Here is a 23,340-nt window from a genome sequence, read left to right as displayed (position 1 = left end):
CACGAGTTTGATCCTCGGTCCAGGAAGGTTCCACCTGCCTAAATAAGGCCGTGCCCCGGAACCCAAGCTCTGGGCCCGCACTCTAGCCCGTGAGCTGCAGCTACTGGGCCTGAGGGCCTAGGGTCTGTGCTCTGCAATCAGCGTAGCCGCCACTTGCTGTAACTAGAGAAAGCCCACTCAAAGCAATGAAGACCCAGCACAGCCGAAAAAAAAAAAAAAACACAGCCTTATTCATCCTGGGGTCTGTCTGTTACAGCGCCTAGTCTGCCTCCAGGGGCGGGTGGGATCCTGTGAAGGAAGCCCCCCAGGGAAGGGCCCAGCACTGGGACCGGCATCGGGGCTGGCTGTGCTGGTGACCAAGTTCACACTCTTTCTCGGGAGTTCTCAGGCTGGGGCAGAGGATCAGATGGGATGGGGTGTCAGGGTGGGGAAGGTCAGAGGACAGAGATCAGGGTTGCTGTGTATCCCAGGTGTCTCTCTGGGAGGCTAATTCGTGGGTGTTTTGCTGTGGGCAGATTCACAGGCTTTGCCATCAGGGTCTCTACCAGGAAACCAGAAGAAGCCGTCTCCACACTTCCTGCATCGGGCCCTGATCCCCTGATCGCAAACCATCCTGACGAGCACTGGGCACTCAGGCTGCCTTCCAGGCCCATGTCTGCGGCTGAAAAGGCCACGGGCCTTAAAACTGTGATTTCCTGCTTGATTCAAACTTAAATCCCTAATGGCAGCGCTGGGGGGAAATGACCGAGTGTGGACAGCAGACGACAAAGGGAGCACTTAGCACCAACCCTGAGCGAGCAGCGGCCCCCGGGACATCCTGGGGGAGCCGCTTTTGTGAATGGAGTCAAGTTCTGCTGATTCCTGCGGGCTGTGGCCGAGGCCTCCTGACCACACCTCTCGGGAAGCCGAGGGGCGTCCCCGGCACCCACCAGCCAGGCACCCACCAGCCAGGCGGGGAGGCCGGCCACCACTGACCGCACCCCCCACCTTCTGGGAAACAGCAGGTGAGCCGAGCCTGCAGCCATCTCCTGGGGATTTCCAGCCAGCAGAGGAGTCGCACCCCTGAAGGCGGCTCAGGATTCCAGGGCCTTCTAGAGATCGGAGAGACGCAGCAGCAACCCTTGGTCTCTGCAGCTGGAATCTGGCTGGACTGTTCAGTTTTAGTCAGGCAACAAATAAGAGTTTTAGAGAAACTTACTCTCCCCAAGGGCTGCCTCTCTGACTCAGCCCCAGACCCGTCCGTCCTTTCCTCCCGGGTAACCTGGTTATTACGGAACTTCTTTTTTTTAACTTAAACTCAAATCTTCGCAGTCGCTTTATCTGTAACAGCCAAAACCTGGAAACAACCCAAACATCCATTAACAGAAAGTGAAGTAGAGTCGCTCAGTCGTGTCCGACTCTGCGACTTCATGGACTGTAGCCCTCCAGGCTCCTCTGTCTATGGGGTTTTCCAGGCAAGAGTTCTGGAGTGGTTTGCCATTTCCTTCTCCAGGGGATCTTCCCATCCCAGAGATCGAACCCAGGTCTCCCGCATTGTAGACAGACGCTTTACCTTCTGAGACACCAGGGAAGATCCACTAACAGATGAATGGATTAAAAAAAAAAATTGTGGTCTATCTGATGAGGCCACAGGTCAAAATAACAGAGATACCCAATACCACCAACAGATTCCTCATGTCCCTTTATAACCCTTTCCTCCCAGTCCTTTCTAACCCACCTTCCCACAATTTTAGCAAGCAATTTCTAGAATCACGGAACTTTTTAAACACGTTGATGTTCCCAAGGAAAATTCAGAGCGTGGGGAATAAATAGCATATTTTTGCATACTTTAGAGAAAGCGTGAACATTTCCACACCACAGTGATGGTCCTAAAACCTGTGTCTTTCACACAGGTTTTGGGGGATGCCCTGTGCCTGCATGTATGTACAGTAAGTTCCCAACATACGAACAAGGCCTGTTTCGAGAGCGCATTTGTAAGTTCAATTTGTTCTTAAGTCCAATCCAGCCTAGGCACCCAACTAAAATAATCGGCTGTCTAGAACTGTACTGTAGTAGGTTCTTAATACTTTTTATACAAATGATACATAACAAACATAATAAAACGTTTTCAGTCTCACAGTACAGCACCTTGCAGAGCACAGCGGTACAACAGCTGGCACACAGGGGCTGGCATCGAGTGAAGAGGCAAGAAGACCTACTGCCTGGGGGAGGGAGAGGAGGTGGGAGATGGCAGAGCTGAAGGGCCGTCAGCAACAGGAGGCGGAGGGCCAGCGGCGCTCTCACTTACACCTGGCATGGAGGGAACGCACGTTCCGGTCTTTGAAAGTTCACAGCCCGAAGGTCCGTATGTATATAGGGGACATACTAGGCTGCTCTCTTTCTTTTGAACTTCTGCACAGCTCTCTTGCATCCGACAAGGATTTACTGAGCACCTGCTACAAGCCAGGTGAGTAAGAAAGACAAAGGCTTTGTCCTCTTAGAGTTTAGGGTCCCACGGGGGATCAGGAAGACTGCCTTTGTTGTTCAGTCGCTAAGTCATGTCCGACTCTTTGCGACCCTGTGGAGCGCAGCACGCCAGGCTCCCCGTCCTCCGCTATCAGCCAGAGTTCGCTTAAATTCACGTCCATTGAGTCAGTGATGCCACCCAGCCACCTCATCCTCTGTTGTCCCCTTCTCGTCCTGCCCTCAATCTCTCCCAGCATCAGGGTCCATTTCAATGAGTCAGCTCTTCGCATCAGGTGGCTAAAGCATGGAGCTTCAGCTTCAGCATCAGTCCTTCCAGTGAATATTCAGGGTTGGTTTCCTTTAGGATTGACGGTTTGAGACTGACCTACAATTAGATACGCATACAAACTATGCCCTGTGCTGCTGAGTGCCCTGAATACACAGGAAGCTGATCAAAGGGCTGGGGGTGGGGGAGGAGAGGAATGCTGCCAGCCGGGAGGCCTGGGGGCTCCGAGATGGGGTCTGGGGAGAGGGAGGGGCCCCCAGGACCTGCGGTCTTCCCTCTTTCCACCATTTCGGAGAAGCTGCAGGGGGGGGACGTGCTTGTTCACTTGAGAGGCAGGTGCCCCCGGGGGACAGAGCACCTTCCATGCCCCATGTGACCCCTGATCACTCGCAGCGGATGGGGCGGTATCGGTGATCTGGTTCAGAGCAAAAGGCACAGCCATGACACGCCTGTGGCCTAAACAGTAAAGACTTATCGTTCAAAAAGTATTTTTTAAAAGTCACAATACTGCTTTCCTTTTCTCAGAAGAATAAACAATTAAAAAATAACAATTGTAAAGTACACAGAACACAGACTTCACCATCTTAACCGCTTCTAGGCACAGAGTTCAGTGGCATTTGCATGGCTGTGCAGCCATCACGCGGGTCCATCTCCAGAGCGTCAGGTCCCAGACAGGCTCTGTCCCCCTCCCCATCCTGGCCTTCCTCTACAGGTTTGACAGCTCTAGGGACCTCCTATGAATGGACTCACACAGCCTCCCTTTTCTTTTACCCCAACTTTGCAATTCTTGGTCCCCATCCGTTTCTGGAAGCCTCCTAGCCTGGACACCTCAGGGTGGGGGCGGGGAAGAATGGCCTGAACAAAGAATGGCCGGAGTCCCAGGGCAGAGCCTGCAGCCCCAGGCAGGTCAGCGCATGCTCAGAGCCCAGTGACCAGGCTCCCTCCTGCTGGAAGTAAAGAGGAGGGGGGATCTTTGAAGGCACACCTTCCACACACGAGTGAGACTGTTAGTGAAGCGAAACTGTTAGTCACTCAGTCGTGTCTGACTCTTTGCAACCCCATGGACGGTAGCCCACCAGGCTCCTCTGTCCATGGGGATTCTCCAGGCAAGAAAACTGGAGTGGACTGCCATTCCCTTCTCCAGGGGATCTTTCCAGAGACAGGCTTAATCTGAGTGTAGTCAGAGAGATCACAGCGTCAGAATGCGTGCCCAGACCTGTTGGCCAGGCCTCCTGGTTGCTGAGCCCTGCTTTGCTGTGATCATTCAATTAATTCCTTCCATCAGGCCTTTATCTCCCAGATAACAGCCCGTGCCTTGTGCCAAAACCTGCACCTGTATCTCAATAAACAAGTGAAGAAGGAGGTCACTGGCCACTGAAGGCGACCCCAGCCGAGCAGAGGCGGTGGACAAGCAAGAGGTTCATTGGAAAGTCTTGGTGAGAGAGGGACGGGGGCCCTCCAGGTTGAACAGGGCTGGCCAGGGGTACTGCTGGGCACACAGCCTGTTCTCAAAAAACAAAACAGCCAAATCAAACCAAATCGGGCCATTCCATCCAGAAGGCTCATTAAAAAAGACTCCTGGAAAATTAACTGACAACAAACAAAATTTCTTCCTGGAACAGACCAGGCCAGGCCGAGAATGGGGACCAATCGCCACCGGCCCACTCGCGCTGCAGGGCTGGACGGCTGCCCAACGACAAGGTTATGATGCCTATGCCCACCCCCAGCCCCGGGGCTGAGTCACCTTGTGCTCAGTGACCGACATGCCCCCTCTCTGGGCCCGCCAGGAAGAGGCGGCCTGAACCTGAGAGGCTGGGGCCTTGCGCCAGGCGACCCGGCTCCCACCAGCGCTCAGGGTCACGTCCTCAGAAGGCCATGCAGCATGCACGGGCTGGAAGTGGGTTCGAGTCCTGCCCGGCCCCTCCCTTTCAAGGTCGTCACACGGAACAAGCCCCCAGAGCCTACGGTGCAAAGGGCACCTCTGTCACCCCGCTCTCACAGGACAGAGCAAGTGCTCAGCGAAGGGGAGAGCGTCCAGCCCCACGTGAACCCCAGCGACTCGTGGGCTGGAGGCCAGTGGCCACGACGGTCGTGTTTCTGGTCTCCCTGGAGGCTGCCCCTCTCTGAATGAGGCCATCGGCGTAACTGATTGAGTCTCGGGCTCGACAGACTGTCCATCAGACGGGGCCTCATCCTGCGAGGCAGCTCAAAAGTGCCAGGGGCTCATCCCCCAGGTGCGCACTCATGGATGGAATGTGTGTTATTCCATCATCCTTAGTGGAAGCCCTGACTTCGGATGTGATGGTATCTGGAGGTGGGGCATCTAGGAGGTGATTTGGGTGAGATGAGGGTGGGGCCCCCATAACAGGATTCGTTTTCACCAGGCTTCCCTGGTGGCTCAAGACGGTGAATGATCTGCCTGCAGTGTGGAAGACCTGGGTTCGATCCCTGGGTCTGAAAGATTCCCTGGAGAAGGGCATGGCAACCGACTCCAGTATTCTTGCCTAGAGAAGCCCATGGACAGAGGAGCCTGGTGGGCTACAGTCCATGCGGTCACAAAGAGTCGGACATGACGGACTAACATTTTCACTTTCAAAGAAGAGGTGCCAGAGAGGAGATCTCTTTCCTTCTCCAACGTGCGAGGGCAAAGGAAGGAGGCAGCCATCCAGGAGCCAGAAACAGAGGGCTTACCAGGAGCAAGAACAGCCGGCACCTATTTGCTGCTGGCCGTGCAGCTCAGCATGTAGGATCTTAGTTCCCTGACCAGGGATGGGGCCTCGGGGCCTTCCCCCCGCCCCAACATACACATCGGGAGCGTGGAGTCTTAACCACTGGACCCCCAGCAAGTCCCCTTGGCTGACACCTTGATCTTGGCCTCCCCAACCTCCAGAAATAAATGAGAAACACAAAAAACAGATGTCAATTGTGTAAGCTGCCCTGTCGATTGTAATTTTTACAACAGCCAAGCTGACCGAAAGGTTTCTGTGGCGGCTCAGCAGTAAAGAATCCACCTGCAGTGCAGGAGCCACAGGAGATGTGGGGAAAATCTGGCAACCTGCTCCAGTATTCCTGCCTGGAGAATTCCATGGACAGAGGGGCCTGGCGGGCTACAGTCCATAGTGTCGCAAAGAGTCGACATGACTGAAGCTACCATGCGTGCAAGCTGACCGGAACACTCGCTTATTACATTTGGCACCTGCCAAGCACAGGTGCCCAACCCCCCCCCTCACAGGGCATGGCTAGTATGGCCCCAGCTCCTCTCTCCCAATACGCACAGTCCCCAAGGGCTGCCCTCTCGTCTCTGCCTCGTACAGCAGGAGGTCTGTCCGCCCCTGATTTCTCCTGATCATGTTTTCACTTCTTCCCTCCCCCACCCCTGAAGATATTGGCGGAGGAAACACAGTGTGTGATGGATGCCCTCTGCTTGGGCACAAGGCTTGGGGAGAGTCTAACTCCAGGCTCTTTGGGAAGAAGGACCAGACCCGATTCGTCTCTGTTTTCTCCGGCCTCCAGGCTTGTTGCTGTCGTTCAGGTGCTAAGTTGCCTGTCTAACTCTTTACGACCCTGTGGACCGCAGCAAGCCAGGCTTCTCTGTCCTCCACTATCTCCTAGAGTTTGCTCCGATTCATGTCCATTGAGTCAGTGATGCTATCTAACCATCTCACCTTCTGTCTTCCCTTCTCCTCTTGCCCTCAATCTTTCCCACCATCAAGGTCTTTTCCAATGAGTCCACTCTTTGCATCAGGCAGCCAGAGTACTGAAGCTTCAGCAACTAGGCTTGGCCCTACATAATGGCTGCTCGAAATAAGTTTGTAGATATGTAACCCAGAGACACTTGATCCCACGTGGTCTGGTCCATGCCTAAAATGATTTTCAAATTCTGCTGAATCTGCCTACCCAGTGATTCATCTTCTTCCTTCCCACACCCGAAACTCCACCTTCCTTTGGGAGCCTGCCCTGCCATGCCTGCCTCTTGTGGCCAAGGGGGCTGACCTCGCCCAAGGCGTCTGGGGAGGGCATGTGATCCAACCTGGGCGATCAGCATTTTCCATCAGCTTAGCCAATCCTTGGCTCAGGGATGGACATGTGACCCAAGGCAGGCCAGTGAGATGCTCTTTTTGCTGGGGTTCTTCAATGGACAGGATGAGAACCTTCTGCTGCTAGAGACTGAGCCTACTACCCTTGTGGAGAGGACCCACATGAGAATGATGCCTTCCCCAGGAGGAAGACTGAGCGAGGAAGTGAGATCCTGGGGATATCACTGAGCACCTAGATCCAGCCGGGCCTGAAGCCCAACTTCTTTGGGATTTTCAATTACTCAAACCAGTAAATTCCCCTTGCATGCTGAACCAGTTTGGATTGAGTTCTGTCAGTTGTAGGGAAAGTTCTGGAATAACACAGTTGGAGAGGATGGAGGAGATGCAGCACTTCTGCTTTGCTTCCATCCTTAACCAACTTCCTTTAATGCCTTAAGTTAGTTCCCCTCACTTCCTCCAGGAAGTCCCCCAGGATCTTCTAATCATTGATGACCTTTGCCTTCCATGGACTCTGCTTAGCCGGTACCTCCCCTCAAGATCTGAACTATTTCATCACCTCCAGTTGGGCCTCCAGGCTGGGCAGTAGGACCCCCTGGAAATGTGACAAGGGGCACTGCAGCCCTCGACCCCAGGCTCCGAGTTCAAGCCTAGACCCATCGTGAGAGCTGTGAGTCTGGGCACACCACGTGGTCTTTTTGAGCCTCAGCGTTCTCGTCTACAAACTGGGACCAGCAAGAGAACTGACCTCCTGGTGCTGGGAGGAGTGTGAAATGAACCCTCTGCACATCGCGCTGACCAGCAGCAGCAGCAGCAGACACATATGCTGACCAACCGGCCAGGAGCCCCACGTTTGGGTCAATGTCCGTCACTCAAAGCTGCACCGGCGCCCCCTGCTCTTGTCACCGCCGCCCCTCTGCCCGCCTCAGACACGTGACCCATGCCTCGATCATCCAAAGTGTCCCCTTTCTGGGCTTGTCCATTCCTCCCACTTCTGGTCCTCTTGGCAGGTGGCCCACCCATGACCCGCAAGACGGTCGGCCACCCAGAACCCGGTGTCTGCGACCCTCACATCCTGTCCACATCATCCTCCTCGCCACCCGGGCCGGCGGCCATCAGGCCCATCTGGCCCCTGGTGCTTCTTACTTTTACCAGCTCCAGTCTCAGCGTTTGTAAATCCAGCAGCAACAGGCTTACATGCGTCCTTTACAGAAACCCGCCCGGGGCAGGCGCAGCCCTGTGAGGCACGACCAGCCTGGGTGCCCTGTCAGCCCTGGGAGATGTCCCCATCCCACCGGCCCCCAGGCCCCCACCTCCCGAGGCCCTGCCCCTCGGCTCATCGCGTTCAGGACGCTGGCCAAGATGCTCTGTGTGGCTGCACCATCTCACGCCCTCCTGGGAAGTAGGTTCTGTTGCTCTCTCCCACCCCAGGAGGACTTCCCCGACCCTCCAGCCCACCACGGTTTCTCCCTGGTGAGCCCCTGTACTCCATTCCTTATTCCAGGCTGTATGGTGGAGGCACTCAGAGCGTGGGCTCGGAAGCAGCCTGGCCCTGGCACTCACCCACTGTGTGTCCGTGGGCAAGTGAGTCTCCCTCTGTGCCCCAGCCTCTGTGCAGAAAAAGCTGCTGATCGGAATATCCAAACTCAACTGAGCGCTAAGGGTGGTTCATGCGTGTGAGATTCTGAAAACCAAGCCTGTTGTGCGCGGGAAGCACTCGAGAAAGTCGAGCCTTTCCCGCTGTCACTGCCGACGCTGCTGCTTGTGTTACTTGCGGTCAGCAGTGCAACCTAAGCACAAGCTCACTTTCCAGAAATTCAGGTTGGTTATAGCTCTTAGCTCACATCTTTAGGAGCTGAATGCCCCTGGTCCTACAGGTGGCTGTGCTCAGCGCACTGGTTCCAAAATGGACTTCTCAGTTGTCTCAAGAGGTAAAGAATCCACCTGCTGATGCAGGACACTCGGTCCCTGGGTCAGGAAGATCCCCTGGAGGAGGAAACGGCAACCCACTCCAGTATTCTTGCCTGGAAAGTTCCACAGACAGAGCAGCCTGGTGGGCTGCTACAGTCTATGGGATTGCAAAGAGTTGGACACGACTGAGTGACTGAGGATGCATAAGCTCTCCAGCAGTGACGCCGCCAGTGGGTTTGAGCTCTGTCTCCGTGGGCTGGGGCTATCTCTCCTCCTGCTCCTGGCTTCTTCCTCCAGGCCCAGCATCAAGATGGTCATTTACTAAGTGCTCACTGAATACCTATTGATTCAACCCAAGGTTCGGTCAGCAGTTCAGATAAACAGTTACTCCCTGACCCAGCAAGCCCACGCTCAGGTTCATACACCTAAAATCTGAAAATAGGGACTCAGACAAATACCTGTACACTTTTGTTCACAGCAGTGTTATTTACAAATAGTCCAAAGGAAAAAACAACCCAAATATCCATCAACTGATGAATGGATCAACAAGGCATGGTTCATCCATCACTGGGATATTATTTGGCCATGGAAGGAAAAGACAGGCTGCAACCTTAGAAACGCTATGCTACGTGAAAAGGCCATGGGCCGTAGGATTCCACATATATGAAAAGTCCAGGAGAGGCCAATCCATAGAGACAGAAGGCCTGAGGCTGAGGGGAGTCAGGGGAGGGAGAGTGTGTGCTAAGTAAGTATGCAGTTGTCTTTTCGGGGTGACACAATGGCCTCTGGAACTAGACAGAAGTTAGGGTTGTGCAGTATTGTGAATGCACCAAAATGCCCCTGGATTGTATGTCTAAAACTATTGTTCAGTTGCTAAGTTGTGCCCTACTCTTTGCGACCCCATGAACTGCAGCACGCCAGGCTTTCCTGTCCTTCACCATCTCCCAGACTCACGTCTCAAACTCATGTCCATCGAGTTGGTGATGCCATCCAACTATCTCATCCCCTCCCACCCACTTCTCCTCTTGCCCTCAATCTTTCCAGCATCAGGGTCTTTTCCAATGAGTCAGCTCTTTGAATCAGGTGGCTAAAGTACTGGAGCTTCAACTTCAGAATCAGTTCTTCCAGTGAATATTCAGGACTGATTTCCTTTAGGATTGACTGCTTTGATCTCCTTGCTGTCCAAAGGACTCTCAAGAGTCTTCTCTAGCCACAATTCAAAAGCATCAATTCTTTGGCGCTCAGCCTTCTTTATGGTCCAGCTCTCACATCCACACTACTGGAAAAACCATAGCTCTGATTACACGGACCTTTGTTGGCAAAGTGTTGTGTGTATTTCGCTACAATAAAAAATGATATACACAAGGAAGAAAGTACATGAGGCACACACATAACAAAATATATCTCTAACAGATATATGAAGAAATAAAAATCCGAGAAGATAAACCTTGTTGCAGTAACCGTTTCTCCGGGCAGAATCACCTGACTCTCCCTAGGTGACAGCATGAACATCTGAGAGGCAGGACTGTGAGTGGGTGACTTTTCTGGGCCTCAGTTTCCTGCTTTGAGAAATGGGGACAGTGTGAAAACCCATCTCTTAAGTTTCTGATGAGGCCTAAACAGGTCGGTACACAACAGAATTCAGCACTCAGCAATGGCAGCTGACACAGGAATGGGCCGGGGAGGGTGTCCAGTTCAGTGTTCTTGTTGGGGAGAAATCTAGAAACCTGGGTTGCTGTACCAGGGACCATGCCACCACGCACCAGCCCGGCTCTTAGCAGCCTGCAGCCAGGAGTGACCAGGACAGGCGTCAGTTTCCGGCCAGCTTGAGGGCCAAGCACTGCCCTCCTGCCCTCTTTCTCCCAGCCCCAGCTTCAGCTCTCCAGGACCCATGCTGGGCACTGGGGGTCCCGGAGCTCACACCTGACCTCACCATGGTGAGTCCCATGGTGGAGAAGTCCCCAGGCAGTGAGACCCTGCCTAGTGGGTGGGTGGGTGGGGGGGGGTGCCTGGCCTGGCCAAGAAGGCTCTATAACGCTCCCTCAGGCTAACAACAACAGCAAAAATATTAGCAATGATTCCCCCTGTGCAGACTAGGAGTCTTCTTTGCAGATGAGGACATTGAGGCACAGAGGGGTTGTGTGACTTGCCCAAGGCCACACAGCACACACGCAGAGCTGGATTTGGACCCTGGTGGGCTGCCTCTTGGAATTGTGCTTTTAATCCCTGCTCTAACCTGTTTCTCAAGGGCAGCAGCCCCCAGTCTGGTCTCTCCGCCTTCACCTCCTTTCTTCACAAGGCCCCAGCCCAGGGACTCACAGGCCACGGCCGTCCCTGCTAAAACGCCCAAGGCAACTTGCTTCCATGACAGAGTGAAGTCTCATTACTCAGCTGGGCCTTCAAGGCCTTCCCTGCTCTCTAGGACCCATCTTCCTCATCCTTCCTGGGCCTACTGATATTTCTCACACATTCCTGCACATTCCTGCCTCCAAGCATTTATCCAGTTCATGGCGGTTGTTTATCTCATGGAGCTTTCAGGCCAGGCAGGGTCGATGACCAGCCAGGGAGAGCGGATGTCCTGGAAATGTTTGGGAGGCTTCCCTGAGGAGGGGCCACTGGGCAGAGAGCTGAGGGTGCGCTGGAGTTACCCTGGTGGAGGAGGAGGAGGTGGAAGAGGGGAGACATCCAGAGAGAGAGCGCGGAGTGGTGGTGAGAGAAAGAGAGAGGCAGGGGTGTGGGCTGTTGCCGTGGGCGGCAGGGGGTATGGAGCACATCTGGAAGACCAGACAGAGAGGGCCAGGATCAAGGCTGATCCACCACTTTCTCCACTCATCTGAATAATCCGTTCCTCCCTCTACACCCTAGCCAGGTTTACAGGCCTCTCTGCCCTCTCCCTCCACACACACACTTTGCCCCTCGAGGCAGAGATGGCCTCCTTTCATTTCCAAGACCCCCAGCCTTGCCCACAGAGGGCTAAGCACAGAGGATGCACACTGGAAACTTCGCTGTATGAAACAGAAGGTCCCGGGGAAGACAGAAGCGGAAAACAGGCCGGTGGGGGACTGGTCTCATGCCACTAAAGCAAGGACACCATTCTCAGGATTTTGCGGCATCAGACAGTAACTGTGGCCTTCTACATCCCCTTCCCCGCCCCTTCTCATTTCAGTTCTACTGACTGTTGGCACACACACCCTCTCATTCCCAAGACTGACAAACTCCATCAATTAAAAGACCCTGCAAGGTATTTAGCACAGGCCTTCCTTCAGTTCATTTGCCAACCTAACCACTTGTATCATGAGACTCCCCACAAAAGGGCACTGCAGACTGAGACAAATCAATGCTAACGAGAGCCTGCAGAGCTCACTGGGAGGTGGGTGAGTGGGAGGAAGGGAGGGAGGGAGGGCAGGTGGAAAAGACCCAGGAGGGCTCCTTGCAGGCAAATCAAGAGGTCCATCAGAGAAGCCTGAACCAGAAGCTTCACATGTGGCAATCTCAGCTCACTATGCTTTCTACAAACCTCACCCCAGTCTACAGTGGGGATGGGTGTACTGCATCCTTCATGGGTTGAGAAAGATCATTATAAGACTACATTTCAGCAACCCCGAACATCATCCAGACCCAAGCCTGGAGTCAGCTGAAATTCAGAATCTCCCTGTGGGGCTCTGGCAGGCTAACTGATCTCTGTTTCATTATCTGCAAAATGGGCATAAAACACCTACTTCCCCGGAGTGTCCATCATTGAGCATGTGGTTTGGGGGCTCTTTTATACATCAGATACTATGCCAGGCACTGGGCACACAGGAGAGACCAGGTCAGCAGACTGCCCAGCCCAGAGGGAGCAGGTATTCTTAGGAGGAAGGCCGACAGCAGTCAACCACCCAACATGCGAGAAGATCCTGAAGTGAAGGAAGCACACAGAGTAAGCACTAGAGTCGGGGGCAACCAGAGGGAGCCTGAAGCCCTCCCTGACAAGCTGGCAGTGGTAAAGGGAAGGCTGGCTTTGAGCACAGAACAGCACAGATGCTTAATCACATTGATCCCTTCACCCCTCCTCACAGAAGAGATGTCTCCACCCAGCAGACAAGCACACTAACTGAATCATAAGCTGCTGTGTCCAGGAAGGCCAAGGACACAGGACACAGAGATGAGAGGAGAAGAGAATGAGGGAGGGGAAGTGCTGAGCCCTTTCACCAGGCTCCTCCTGATGGGAGGTTCCATCCTCTCAGTTCTCTGGTTCAGCACCCTGGAGAGATCCACCAGCCCACCCCTCCCGCGGATAGATTTCAGCACCCTGGACAGACCCAGGACATGCGAGCTCCAGCACCCTGGACAGGTCTGGCCACGCCACTGTTCTGTTGCTCTCTTCCACTGACCAGCCATACAGTCACACCTACTCAAACTGACATTGCAGACCTTCTCTGGACAAGAAAGCCCCAGTCACCTTCAGCTCTGCAATATCTGATCACTCCTCAAATCCGCCCTGAATATTTCTGACCTCCCGACATTTCCCTGGAGCCCCCTCCCCTCTTCTGTTCTGCCCTTAGGAACTCCATTTATTCATCCAAGTGTTGAGCCATCACCACTTCTTTTATGAAGACCTCTTCCTGATATAAGTCAGGGCCTTCACCATATCCTCTTTTCCCCCTCCTTCCAGACTGAGTTTCTCGAAGAATGTGTCTGATTCATGTCTTTTCTCCCAACAGCACATGCCAGCCCAGCACCCGATGGGCACCCAATGTGTGCTGCAGAAATGAATGAATGAAGTTGCAAAAGTGATTTGTACAATTGCCACCAGTTGTTGAGAGCTCACTCTGCCAGAAGCTGCATGCTTCACACACGTTTTTATTTAGTTTGAAACTGAGGCCAAGAGATGAAGGGACGTGCCCAAGTTCAAGTTCACACAGTGAAGGAGCAACAGAGCCTCGATTCAAACCCAGATCACACTGCACAGCCTGTGCCCTTGACCGTGGCTCCTTTCTATCTCTATCCAACCCAGTGCACTGCCATCTGCCAGTCCCACGGAGCCTTGAGCACAGCAGCCGTGGTCCCCTGAAGTGATTCTGAATCTTTTTTTAGCCTGAAATTGAAATCACTGATGCTTCAAATTAGAACCCCAAAATGAACGAGCCAAGACTTCAGATCTGCAACAGCTAAAGTGCCCGCATCCACCTTCCCAGCAGGATTCTGGGCTGCTCTTCAGCCTGGACCACCTGTTCTCAGCCAGTATGGAGGACAAAGTGAACTATTTTCTAGGTACAGGAGGGGCTTAAGTCTAGTGCAGGAAAGGGGTCCAGCCTCCAAGGCACTTCCCTTAGAGCAGTGGCCTCTTTAAAACTTCAGAGAGCAAAGACTTCAGTGCAATGAGCCTTAACAGCAAAGACCCCAGTGCTATGGCCTTAGACAGCAAAGATCCCAGTGGTAGGAGCCTTGGAGGGCAAAGACTGGGATGACAGCAGCTTGCCCTGGGCACTGGTATCTTCTGAAGGCAAACAACAGAATAAGCTGAACTCCTCTGTGCTCACTTTTATTTGCTACTAAAGGGATGTCTCTCAACCATCACCGAGAAGATGGCTGGAGGCTCAGACCTCAGCAAAGGCCAGGCAAGGGGATGGAGAGGCAGATCAAGATGGCCACCGCCTCCTTCCCTGCAGTGGCTCAGGAGCTGGCAGCCCAGGTGCTGGGGAGCTGGAGTGGGAAACTAGCCAGGGGTCCCAGGGCTCTTCCAAAACTAGCAGAGCAAGAAGCTGCAGGGCTTCAGAACAGAAACACTCCGTGTTCTGAGGGACCCAGGACAACCACGGGGCCCTGCTTGTCTTTAACATGAAATGGACATAATTTGACCATTAAAGTACTGATGTGATTCAAGGTCAAGAATTCACCAGTAGCATCAGCTGGGATCTGCTCTTCAACTTACTGAATTAAATACCTATTTTAAATGACAAGATATTAAGAATTTTGCAGGGTAGGGGAGTGGCAGAGTTCCTGGACTGGCCACACAGGCCACCCGCAGGACATGTGACGAAGCCTCTCACGATATCCTGGAAGGCAGGAGAGAGGAATGTGAGCCACGTGGCATGGCTGACAAGGACGCTGGCACTGTGGAAATCACAAAGGGCTCTGGCCTCAGCCCTGGGATTTGTCACTAGCAGGTAAAATGGGAATCAGGAGCAGAAATTCCAAGATTACCTAAAAGGCAGGCTTGTGCCAAAACAGGATTGAGCAAGGCAGTGAGTGCCCGGGGAGCAGAAATTCAAGCCAAATCTGAAGGTACGCCTGCCAAGGATGTTTGGGGCCTGGGGCGGGGCGGGGCAGGTGCCTGCATTAGCTGGCATCCCTTCCACAGAGAGGCACCAGGAAGCTACAGCCAGTGCACTCTTGGCCGGAAGTGCCCAACTGTGTGTGCTTGGCCCATGGTGGGTGTGCTCTGTAATGGCTACATGCTCGAAAGGACAGCAGTAACAACCACCTGTCATCATTATAACATTGTTTTTTATGAAGTATAGCTGATTTACAATGTTGTGTTAATTCCTGCTGTGCAGCCAAGTGGTGCAGTCATTTTGGTGGTGGTGTTTAGTCGCTGAGTTGTGTCCGACTCTTCTGTGACCCCACGGACTGTAGCCACCATGCTCCCTGTCCAAGCAAGAATACTGGAGTGGGCTGCCATCTTCTTCTCCGGGGATCTTCCTGACCCAGGGATTAAACCGGAGTCTCCTGCATTGGCAGGTGGGTTCATTTCCCATGAGCCACCAGGGAAGCCCAGTTCAGTTATACGTATTTACATATATATACGTGTGTATGTGTGTATATATATACATACACACGCACACACATATATACACAGACACACACGTTCTTTTTTACATACTTTGCATGATGGTTTACCACAGCATATGAATGTAGTTCCCTAACTACACAGTGCCGTGCTAAGTCACTTCGGTCATCTCCCTCTGCGACCCCATGGACTGTAGCCCACCAGGATCCTCTGTCCACAGGATTCTCCAGGCATGGATAGTGGAGTGGGTTGCCATGCCCTCCTCCAGGGGGTCTTTCCAACCCAGAGATCGAACTCTCGTCTCTCACGTCTCCGGCACGGGCGGGCGGGTTCTCTGCCACCAGCACACTCGGGAAGCCCTGATGCACAGGAGGACCTTGTCATCTGTCCACCCTATATGTAACAGCTTGTGTCTGCTAACCCCAAACTCCCACTTCGTGCCGCCCCCACCCGGCAGCCGTGTCTGCTTTCTGTGTATGACGTTATTATTGGCTCAGCCCATCGTCACTGGCTTCCCCTCCTGAGTCAGGCATCATTAGTGATGATGAAGGACAAGAAGAGGGTCAGCAGCAAACACTGACAGCATTCCACGCCCAGCGCCGCTGGCCCTTCACAGCCTCCCAGCCGACACACAGCCAACAGCAGCCCGCGTAGAACTCAGGCGGCACACACAGTGGCCCCCGAACGTGTGTTTGAACTGTGTGAGTCCACGTGTATTCTTTTCAATGAATATACAGTCGGCGCTCCGTGCCTGCAGGTTCCACACCGTGGATACGGAACCCTCAGATACAGAGGACTGGCCATGGCACTGAGAGATTTTGCTGTCTGTGGTGGGTGCTGGAATCAACACCCTCCGCTCCCCGCAGACACACCCAGGGGTGACTGGAGTTGGTTTCCGGTGGCCGAGCTCACACAACCACCCATTTTGCTGACAGGGATGCCGAGAGCCAGGGAACGTGTGCCGACTGCGGACATGCAGGACCACCCATCAGGAATCACCTGGACTTTATTTACTCTCCTCCCTGTAATACTTAATTTTCAAGCTGAGGAGACTGACCGATTATCACCAGGTTGTAACAATTGTTTACACCTCCAGCTGGGTTGAAAGTAACGATTTGGACAAACAGGCTCTAGGGTCTGCATGACAGTTTCCAAGTCGGGGTTCTCAAGCAGCAGTCTGACATTTTATAAGGTACTCAAAAGGCCTCTAAGGAAAACACCAGGACCTCCCTCAGCGTCCTCACTTCAACGCAAACCAAGATTATAATACAGTTCCAGGCCATCTTTAGTACAAGTATTTAATACGAGGAAAAGTAATTAGCAGACTCAAGCATCACTTTTCAAGGATGAAGGATATTGCTGCCTGCTTTAATTGCAAGGGAAAACCTATTTAGGGAAATGAACACAAAACCGAGATTGGCCGCTTCAGGATGAAGACAACAATCACAAAATCCACGGGAGTCTCCAGTACTGAGTGAGCTGGGGAGGGGTAGCCCCAGGAAAATGATTAATGCCCAGGAAAAGTGCTGTCCTGAAAGCAAACAGCAGCTGCTGGGGCACGGAGGCTGAGAGCGCTCATCTACGTGAGACGGCCTCTTCTAAGGAATAATTTGCTGTTTATGAAATGAATCCCTGTCAACAATTAATACCGTCATTCTAGAAAATCTGAGAGATAGAGAGAAGTCTGCCAAACAGAAAATAACCACACACGATCTCATCACCTACGGGTTAACATTTTCTTTCCTTATTTTTTTCTGTGGTTATTTTGGGGGGAGGTGGTACAATTCAGATGATGCTGTGCAGATAACTTTAATTCTTCCCTCTTCAACTAATGTAAGAAAACTGTTTCCTGCTGGTAGGAAGAACTTGCAAGCATAAGTTCTGATGCTTTCTTTTACACCCACAACAGATGCATGGTACCCCCTTAACCACTCCCCGCGACTGCCACCCCTTTCTTTTTGAGGCACTGTGATCTCACCCTGGTTTTCTCTTTTAAGATCATTCCCTTAGGACGGGTTCCTAGATGTAAAATTCCTGGTTCAGCTTTATCGTTCTCATTACATACGGTCACATCGAGTTGTACAAAGTTTATGGCAATTTATTCTTTCGTGTAGCAAACTAGAAGTGTCGTCCCCAGCGATGGGTATAGTAATAAAAAAAAGTGCTTGCTGATTTGAAAGGAATGCTGGCATCTCATCGCTGGTACCTCTTCTTACCCCAGGCCTATGCACACACCCAGTGCGTCAGAGCGCCTCCCAGCATCTCTCAGCAGTCGTGTTCTTGCCTCACACAGCCTGGGTTGGAATTCCAGCTCACCTGCTGTGTGACCCTGGGCAAGTGACTGAACCTCTCTGAGCCCCGGTCTCCTCTGTAACATGGAGATGACACGGATGCTATTTTGCGGGATTATTCTGAAGGCTGGACGGGCAGTGAAATGCCTGGCAGACATACCCTTGATTATAAATAAGGATATGAGCCTCTGTTGTATTTACTGTAACACTGTCTGCTCTTTCGATGTTTACTGTTTTGCTGTATTGTGAGCAAGTTTTGAGATATAAGATATTTTAGTTTATACTAAAGTAAAGCAGGAGACAAAGCTCAGGCTTCCAAATGGGGAGGTCTGTGGAAGAAAGCCAGTCCTGGCCTTGAGACAACGAGATAAGCACAGTGCCTGCTTCTAATTTTTTGTTAGAATGCTAAATTAAAAGGTTCAAAGAGCCACCACGATGAGGCCAGATGGTCTTCATCTTGCCTGCCCACTGGAACCCCTGGCATCATCACTGAAGCACCCTAAAAACACCGACGCTCCTGCCTCGGGATTCTGATCGTGTGGGCGTGGACTGAGCCCAGGCCTCAGGGTCTCTAGGAGGTCTGCAGGTGACCCCGGTGCCCAGCCGAGCTTCACCGGGCGAGGCTGGGGGTTGCTCCAGTTTGTTGAGTCCCTGCAGGAATCCAAATGACATCCCCACCTCCAGTCTCTTGAATTACTCCACGCGGAACTGTCACCCATGACAGGTACGTCCTCCTGATGACTCCTCATAAGCGGCCCCTCCTGCCCCACCTTGTGGGGCTTGAGGAGCCTCCACCCAGATAATTTCAAAGAAACAGCAGATGGAGTATATTCAACACACTGCACTTGAGGCAGACTCTGCCTCTGGATCTTCGATTTCAACTTTCCGGCAAGCCTGGCCGGTATTTAATTGGGTTTCCTGTTTTAACCAAAAGAGATGTGGGCCTGAATCATTCCTGGCTGGATGGTGGCCCAACCTCACATTTGACCTGTAAGCAAGGAACCATGCCCTGACTCCACCACCTGCTTCTCTCTCTCAGCTGTCACTGCCCCCGCCCACCCCGCTGAGCATCACCTCCCCCAGGTCCCAGAGGGACAGTCGGTGCCCACTCTGCCCACTCCTGCCGCCCCTAAGGACTCTCTAGGGAAGCTTCAGTGTCACCGGCCATCCAGGGGGCTCTGGCCCATCAAACTGATCTGAAAATGGTAAACACACGTGGTCTGCGGAGCCACGTGTTTGAACGTCCCCATGCACGGAGCACCACTCCCTGCCCTCCAGCCTGAGGGAACTTTCCACACTGCTCACACTAAGACCCATCACCAGCTGGAAGACAGCCTTTTTCCACGGAGCTCCACTCAGAGTTTGGCTTGTCGGCGGGAGGGGAGGGGCGTGGTCATCAAAGAAACAGCACCAACAGCTAAAGACATGCTCCTTCTTCCCAAAAGTCAGGGCAGGGAGAGAAAATTTAGAAAGTGGGCACACCAGAAACGCACGCACAAAGGAAACCCTTCTTGACAGGGGTCAGTGCCGGCCAGATGACCGTGTGTGCATCCTGACAAAGCCCAAGAGGGGAAAATGACACTCGGGAGACGCTGAAGACTTTAGAGAGGGAGCGTTCGCTTCAGAAGCTGCCCCTCGGTCCCAGAGTTCAAACTGCTGCATGGGTCTTTACAGAGAAAATAAATATCGGACAGGCTTTGCGCTCCTTTCCAACAGCAGAGAGAAAGGAAGGCCTGTGTGTGGGAAGAAGGGATGTGGACAGATGTGGCCAGTTCGCCCACACTTGCAACCTCAAGCCAGGACCCTGCACTTGACCAAGAGCCTAGAAACCCCAGCCTCCAGCACGGCTTCCATTCAAGCCAAAGATCCACCAAGGCACGTGAGTCTGTCTAAGACAATCTCCCCAAGGCTGAAGCTTCTCACTGAAAATCACAGAAAAATTTTCTGTTGGAAAAAACACGCACGTCTGGGGCTATATGTGACTTTACTATTCCAGGGGTGGGATCGGGCCGCTGGGAAAGCAATTCAAGGGAGAGCCTCGATCTTTCAAACCCAAGCACCTGAAGGAGAGTTTCTGAGCCCCCATGAATGAAACCTTGGCATGAAACAGGAGGAGCGGGTTCCCAGCGCTGTCCTCCTGCCGCCCCTGCCCCGTGCCCTCTTTAGAGGAGGACCCCTGGGGAGCAGCCTGGTAGGGCCTGGGGCTGTCTGGGGCCCATTCCTCCTTCAGGTCATAAGAAGACCAACAGAACCTTAAGGCAGCTCTGGGCCAGCCATGCCTGGAATCCTGGAATTCAGAGGTCACCCGGAATATGAAAGCTGTTCCAAAATGGCAAACATGTTTGCATATCAGAGGTTAAAAGCAATGTCAGAGGAGGTGCTTTGAAAACAGAAGGGCACAAATTCTTCATGCTCCTGATTTCCACGGAGCCCTCCAGCCGACCTGGGTGGCCTGCCTTCTCCCCCAGCCCAGGCAAGCGCTGCGGACCCATCTGCCAACCCAGCGTGGCTCTGCTGCCTGGGAGCGGGGTGGGCCCAGCGCATGCTCCACTGCTGCCCCACGCTTCTTTATTGACTAGTTTATCAAGGAAACAATCCAACGAGCCTCACTACCAGGAATGCTCCTGCATCTGCAGCCCTCATTTATAATTTAAAACCAAGAACCAGCAACAGCTTTGTCACCCTACTGGATTCTCTGTCTCTCTCATACACACACACACACACACACACACGGGAAGGGAACTTACATCACAACTGCATCCTACAGAAGATGATTCAACCCAGTCTCTCTGCATTTTCATGAGGTTACAAATCGAGTTAACCCGTGAAATCACCGCGGGCTCCAGTCTCCACCATGCTGGATGTGCATTCCACAGTTTAAAAGAAATAAGAACCTGAAGAAGCACAAGTCTTCATCTGAGCCAGGCTCTGATTGGTCAGTAATCACTTAAATACATTTTTTTTTCCCAGCACATAAAGGGACACCAACACACAATGCCTGGAATAAGGTAAAGCACCTTCTCCATTTTACCTGGGTCTCTCTTCTAATAGTATCTTTCCTTCCGGATTTCCATCCTTAGAAACATCCTCCTTAGAAGCACCCAGGAGATCATGAACAGAACTGCAGCTCAGAAAGCACTCTTGGAAGCTGAGGCATATCAGAGACGAATGGCTTCCAGCGGCCGTCTCGCCGCTGGCCTGGATCTCCTTTCCAGGATGAACAGGTGTCTGGCCGGCCCCACGGCGGAGGCCCCGAGCACCAGGCTGAGACCGCACACCCATTCTTCCTGCCTGCGGTGCCTTGCCAGAACAGACGAGACAGGGCTGAGGGTGAGCCCCGAGGAACGCTCTTCCCAGAAATGCGGACTCCCAGTGGGGGCCACCTGAGCTTACCGAGCATCTTAGAACATTTTCAAGACACAACGTATTCTTCTATTATTGATTTTTCCAAAGACTAACGCATTCCTTTGAAAGTAACACCTAAACCCATGGAACGCAGGGAGCTTAGGTGTGCCAGCAGTTTAGCACCTCGTGCACACCAACGTGGCAACTCCAGGTAAGGCTTGAAGCAGCTGGGAACTCACGTCTAGTGGGATTTTTTTAAATGAAGACTGTGCTCCCTCCATTCACCTATTAGCAAAAGCTGGTTTTCACAGCATCTAAATTTACAAGCTTCCTTTTGGCACCACGAGCTCCAGCCACCCGACTTGCCCAGGCTCCTCGGTCCTTGAGGACCATCACCCATCTGATAGGCCAGTTACTTCAACTTGAAAATCAAGACTCTCAACCACCAACATTACAGACCTCATGGGAGCAAGACCCACGGCGCCATGCTTTCCACCGGCCCTGGGGGCACAAGTGTGGGCCGCGGCTTCTCTTGGGTCTATTCATTCAATCACAGCTAAGCCACCCAACAGGTCTGCACAGGTCCCTGACATCAGGGCAACCAGCCTCCTCTTACTTCTATCTTCTACTTCAAGATCAACAGCCAAGTTGCAGACACTGCCAGCCTCCAAAGAGACAAAGCCAAGGCCGCAATCTCAACACGCTGTCCGCAGGAAATTACATCCACTGGAGGTGGGAACAGCCGAGGAAGCCCCCATCCAAGGCAGCCTCCACACATGCCCCCGGCCTGGACCACTGGCCACACCGCCAAGACCACAGATCCAGCCCCCAGAGAGCCGGCGCTCTCCCCAGGCAGAAGGAGACAAACACCGGGGTCCCTACCTCAATCAAGAAGTCCCCGGTCCTCAGTCCGGCTTGCCATGCCACCCCGCCTTCATCCACAGACTCCAGATACTGCAGGGCTGGGAACGCCGGCGTGGGCGTGAATTCTTCGATGGGCGTATCCGCTGGGAAGACAAGGTGTACCGCGTTACAAGGCTGGGAGATGTTTGCAGGTTGGTAGCCCAGGCCTCCCACAGGATCCTGGGAGGAAGCAGGCCCTGTGTCTCCGTAGGAAGTGGGTGGCCCAGGCCAGCTCTCCCCTGGGAAGGGGCTGACACTCATGGTCATGGGCCGACACCAACTCAAGCAATGCACCCGACTGCTTTCCGGTGCCTCCTGGCCTCTGTGCTGAAAACACACGGGATACCGTGCTCTCCGGTCCATGTCAGTATGTACACGCCTGTCATTTTCTTTAAAAGCATCAGTGACTAAACATTTTCAGTTCTAAAAATGGAAAAGTTCCCCCATAACCACATGGAGCTACAGAAACACCACACTGAACCGCTTGCCAAATTTACATCCACGTAGACTCGCAACCAAGGGAATTCAACTTGGAGTGTGGACGGGACAGAACGCTGACCCAGTGGGTGGCTGCAGATTTGGAATCCGCTCATGAGCCCTCTCTGCCGGAAGCCTGGCTCCCTGTGGCCACTCTGCGGCCAGCGTCTGCGGGAGGGCTGAGGCCCCGCTGCTCAGCAGAGCCAGCGTTGGCTTCCGGTGGGGTGCCCAGAGCCATGGAGCCAAACTCTGGGGCAAGAGGTGGACGCTCCTGGGTGGTCCCGAGGGGCTGGGGGTGGGGGGTAGGGGGAGGAAGCTGGCTTCGGCCGGGGGAGGGGAGACACCACACAGCCATGGACACAGTGGGGCAGAGAGATCTTCTCTCCCACCCCCCGCCCTCCCCCACCCCGTGGACTGGCCGCTGCCTGGGCAGCAGGAGTCTGCAGGTGGGGCTGGCTCCGGGGCAGGAGGCCTCCCCCCGCAGCACAGTGCAGGGCCCCCCCACCGCAGCCCCAAGGCTCCGAGATCAAACTTGTACATGGTTTCCCCACACGCGCGGGGCACAGATGTCTCCTCTCACGGGGAGGCGATGCCATTTTGCTTCATTTTGGTGGGGGGGGGGCCCTCCCGAGTTCCGGGCTGCGGGGGGCCGCACTGCCGCGGACCAGGTTCCCGGAGCCCCCCACCGTGGGCCACGTGACGCGTGTGCCGCTGGCTGGGCCACGGCGGAGGGGACCATCTTGCCACATTCCCTTTGCAAAGTCACCTTAGAGGCGGGCACCCAGCCGCCTGCCGCACTCGGGGGCCGAAGCCCACTCCCAGAACGGGGCAGTTTGGAAATCCCCGAAGGAAACTCAGGACTGGGTAATTCTGGGC

At 53.5% G+C, this 23,340-nt stretch overlaps 1 protein-coding gene across 2 annotated transcripts in view; it reads right to left on the bottom strand.

Annotated features, from left to right (window-relative positions):
• The window catches only part of SHANK2 (SH3 and multiple ankyrin repeat domains 2), a 510,411-nt gene that overhangs the window by 138,230 nt on the left and 348,841 nt on the right, over positions 1–23,340 (bottom strand). For both annotated transcript variants that reach the window (XM_027532522.1, XM_027532523.1), the window contains one exon: positions 21,967–22,091. In XM_027532522.1, the coding sequence (XP_027388323.1) occupies positions 21,967–22,091 (125 nt within the window). The remainder of the gene's footprint in view (positions 1–21,966; positions 22,092–23,340) is intronic.

Source organism: Bos indicus x Bos taurus, chromosome 29, assembly GCF_003369695.1.
Source record: "Bos indicus x Bos taurus breed Angus x Brahman F1 hybrid chromosome 29, Bos_hybrid_MaternalHap_v2.0, whole genome shotgun sequence".
Taxonomy (NCBI): domain Eukaryota; kingdom Metazoa; phylum Chordata; class Mammalia; order Artiodactyla; family Bovidae; genus Bos; species Bos indicus x Bos taurus.
Note: the sequence above shows the minus strand (reverse complement) of the source record. Positions and strands in the feature narration are given on the sequence as shown.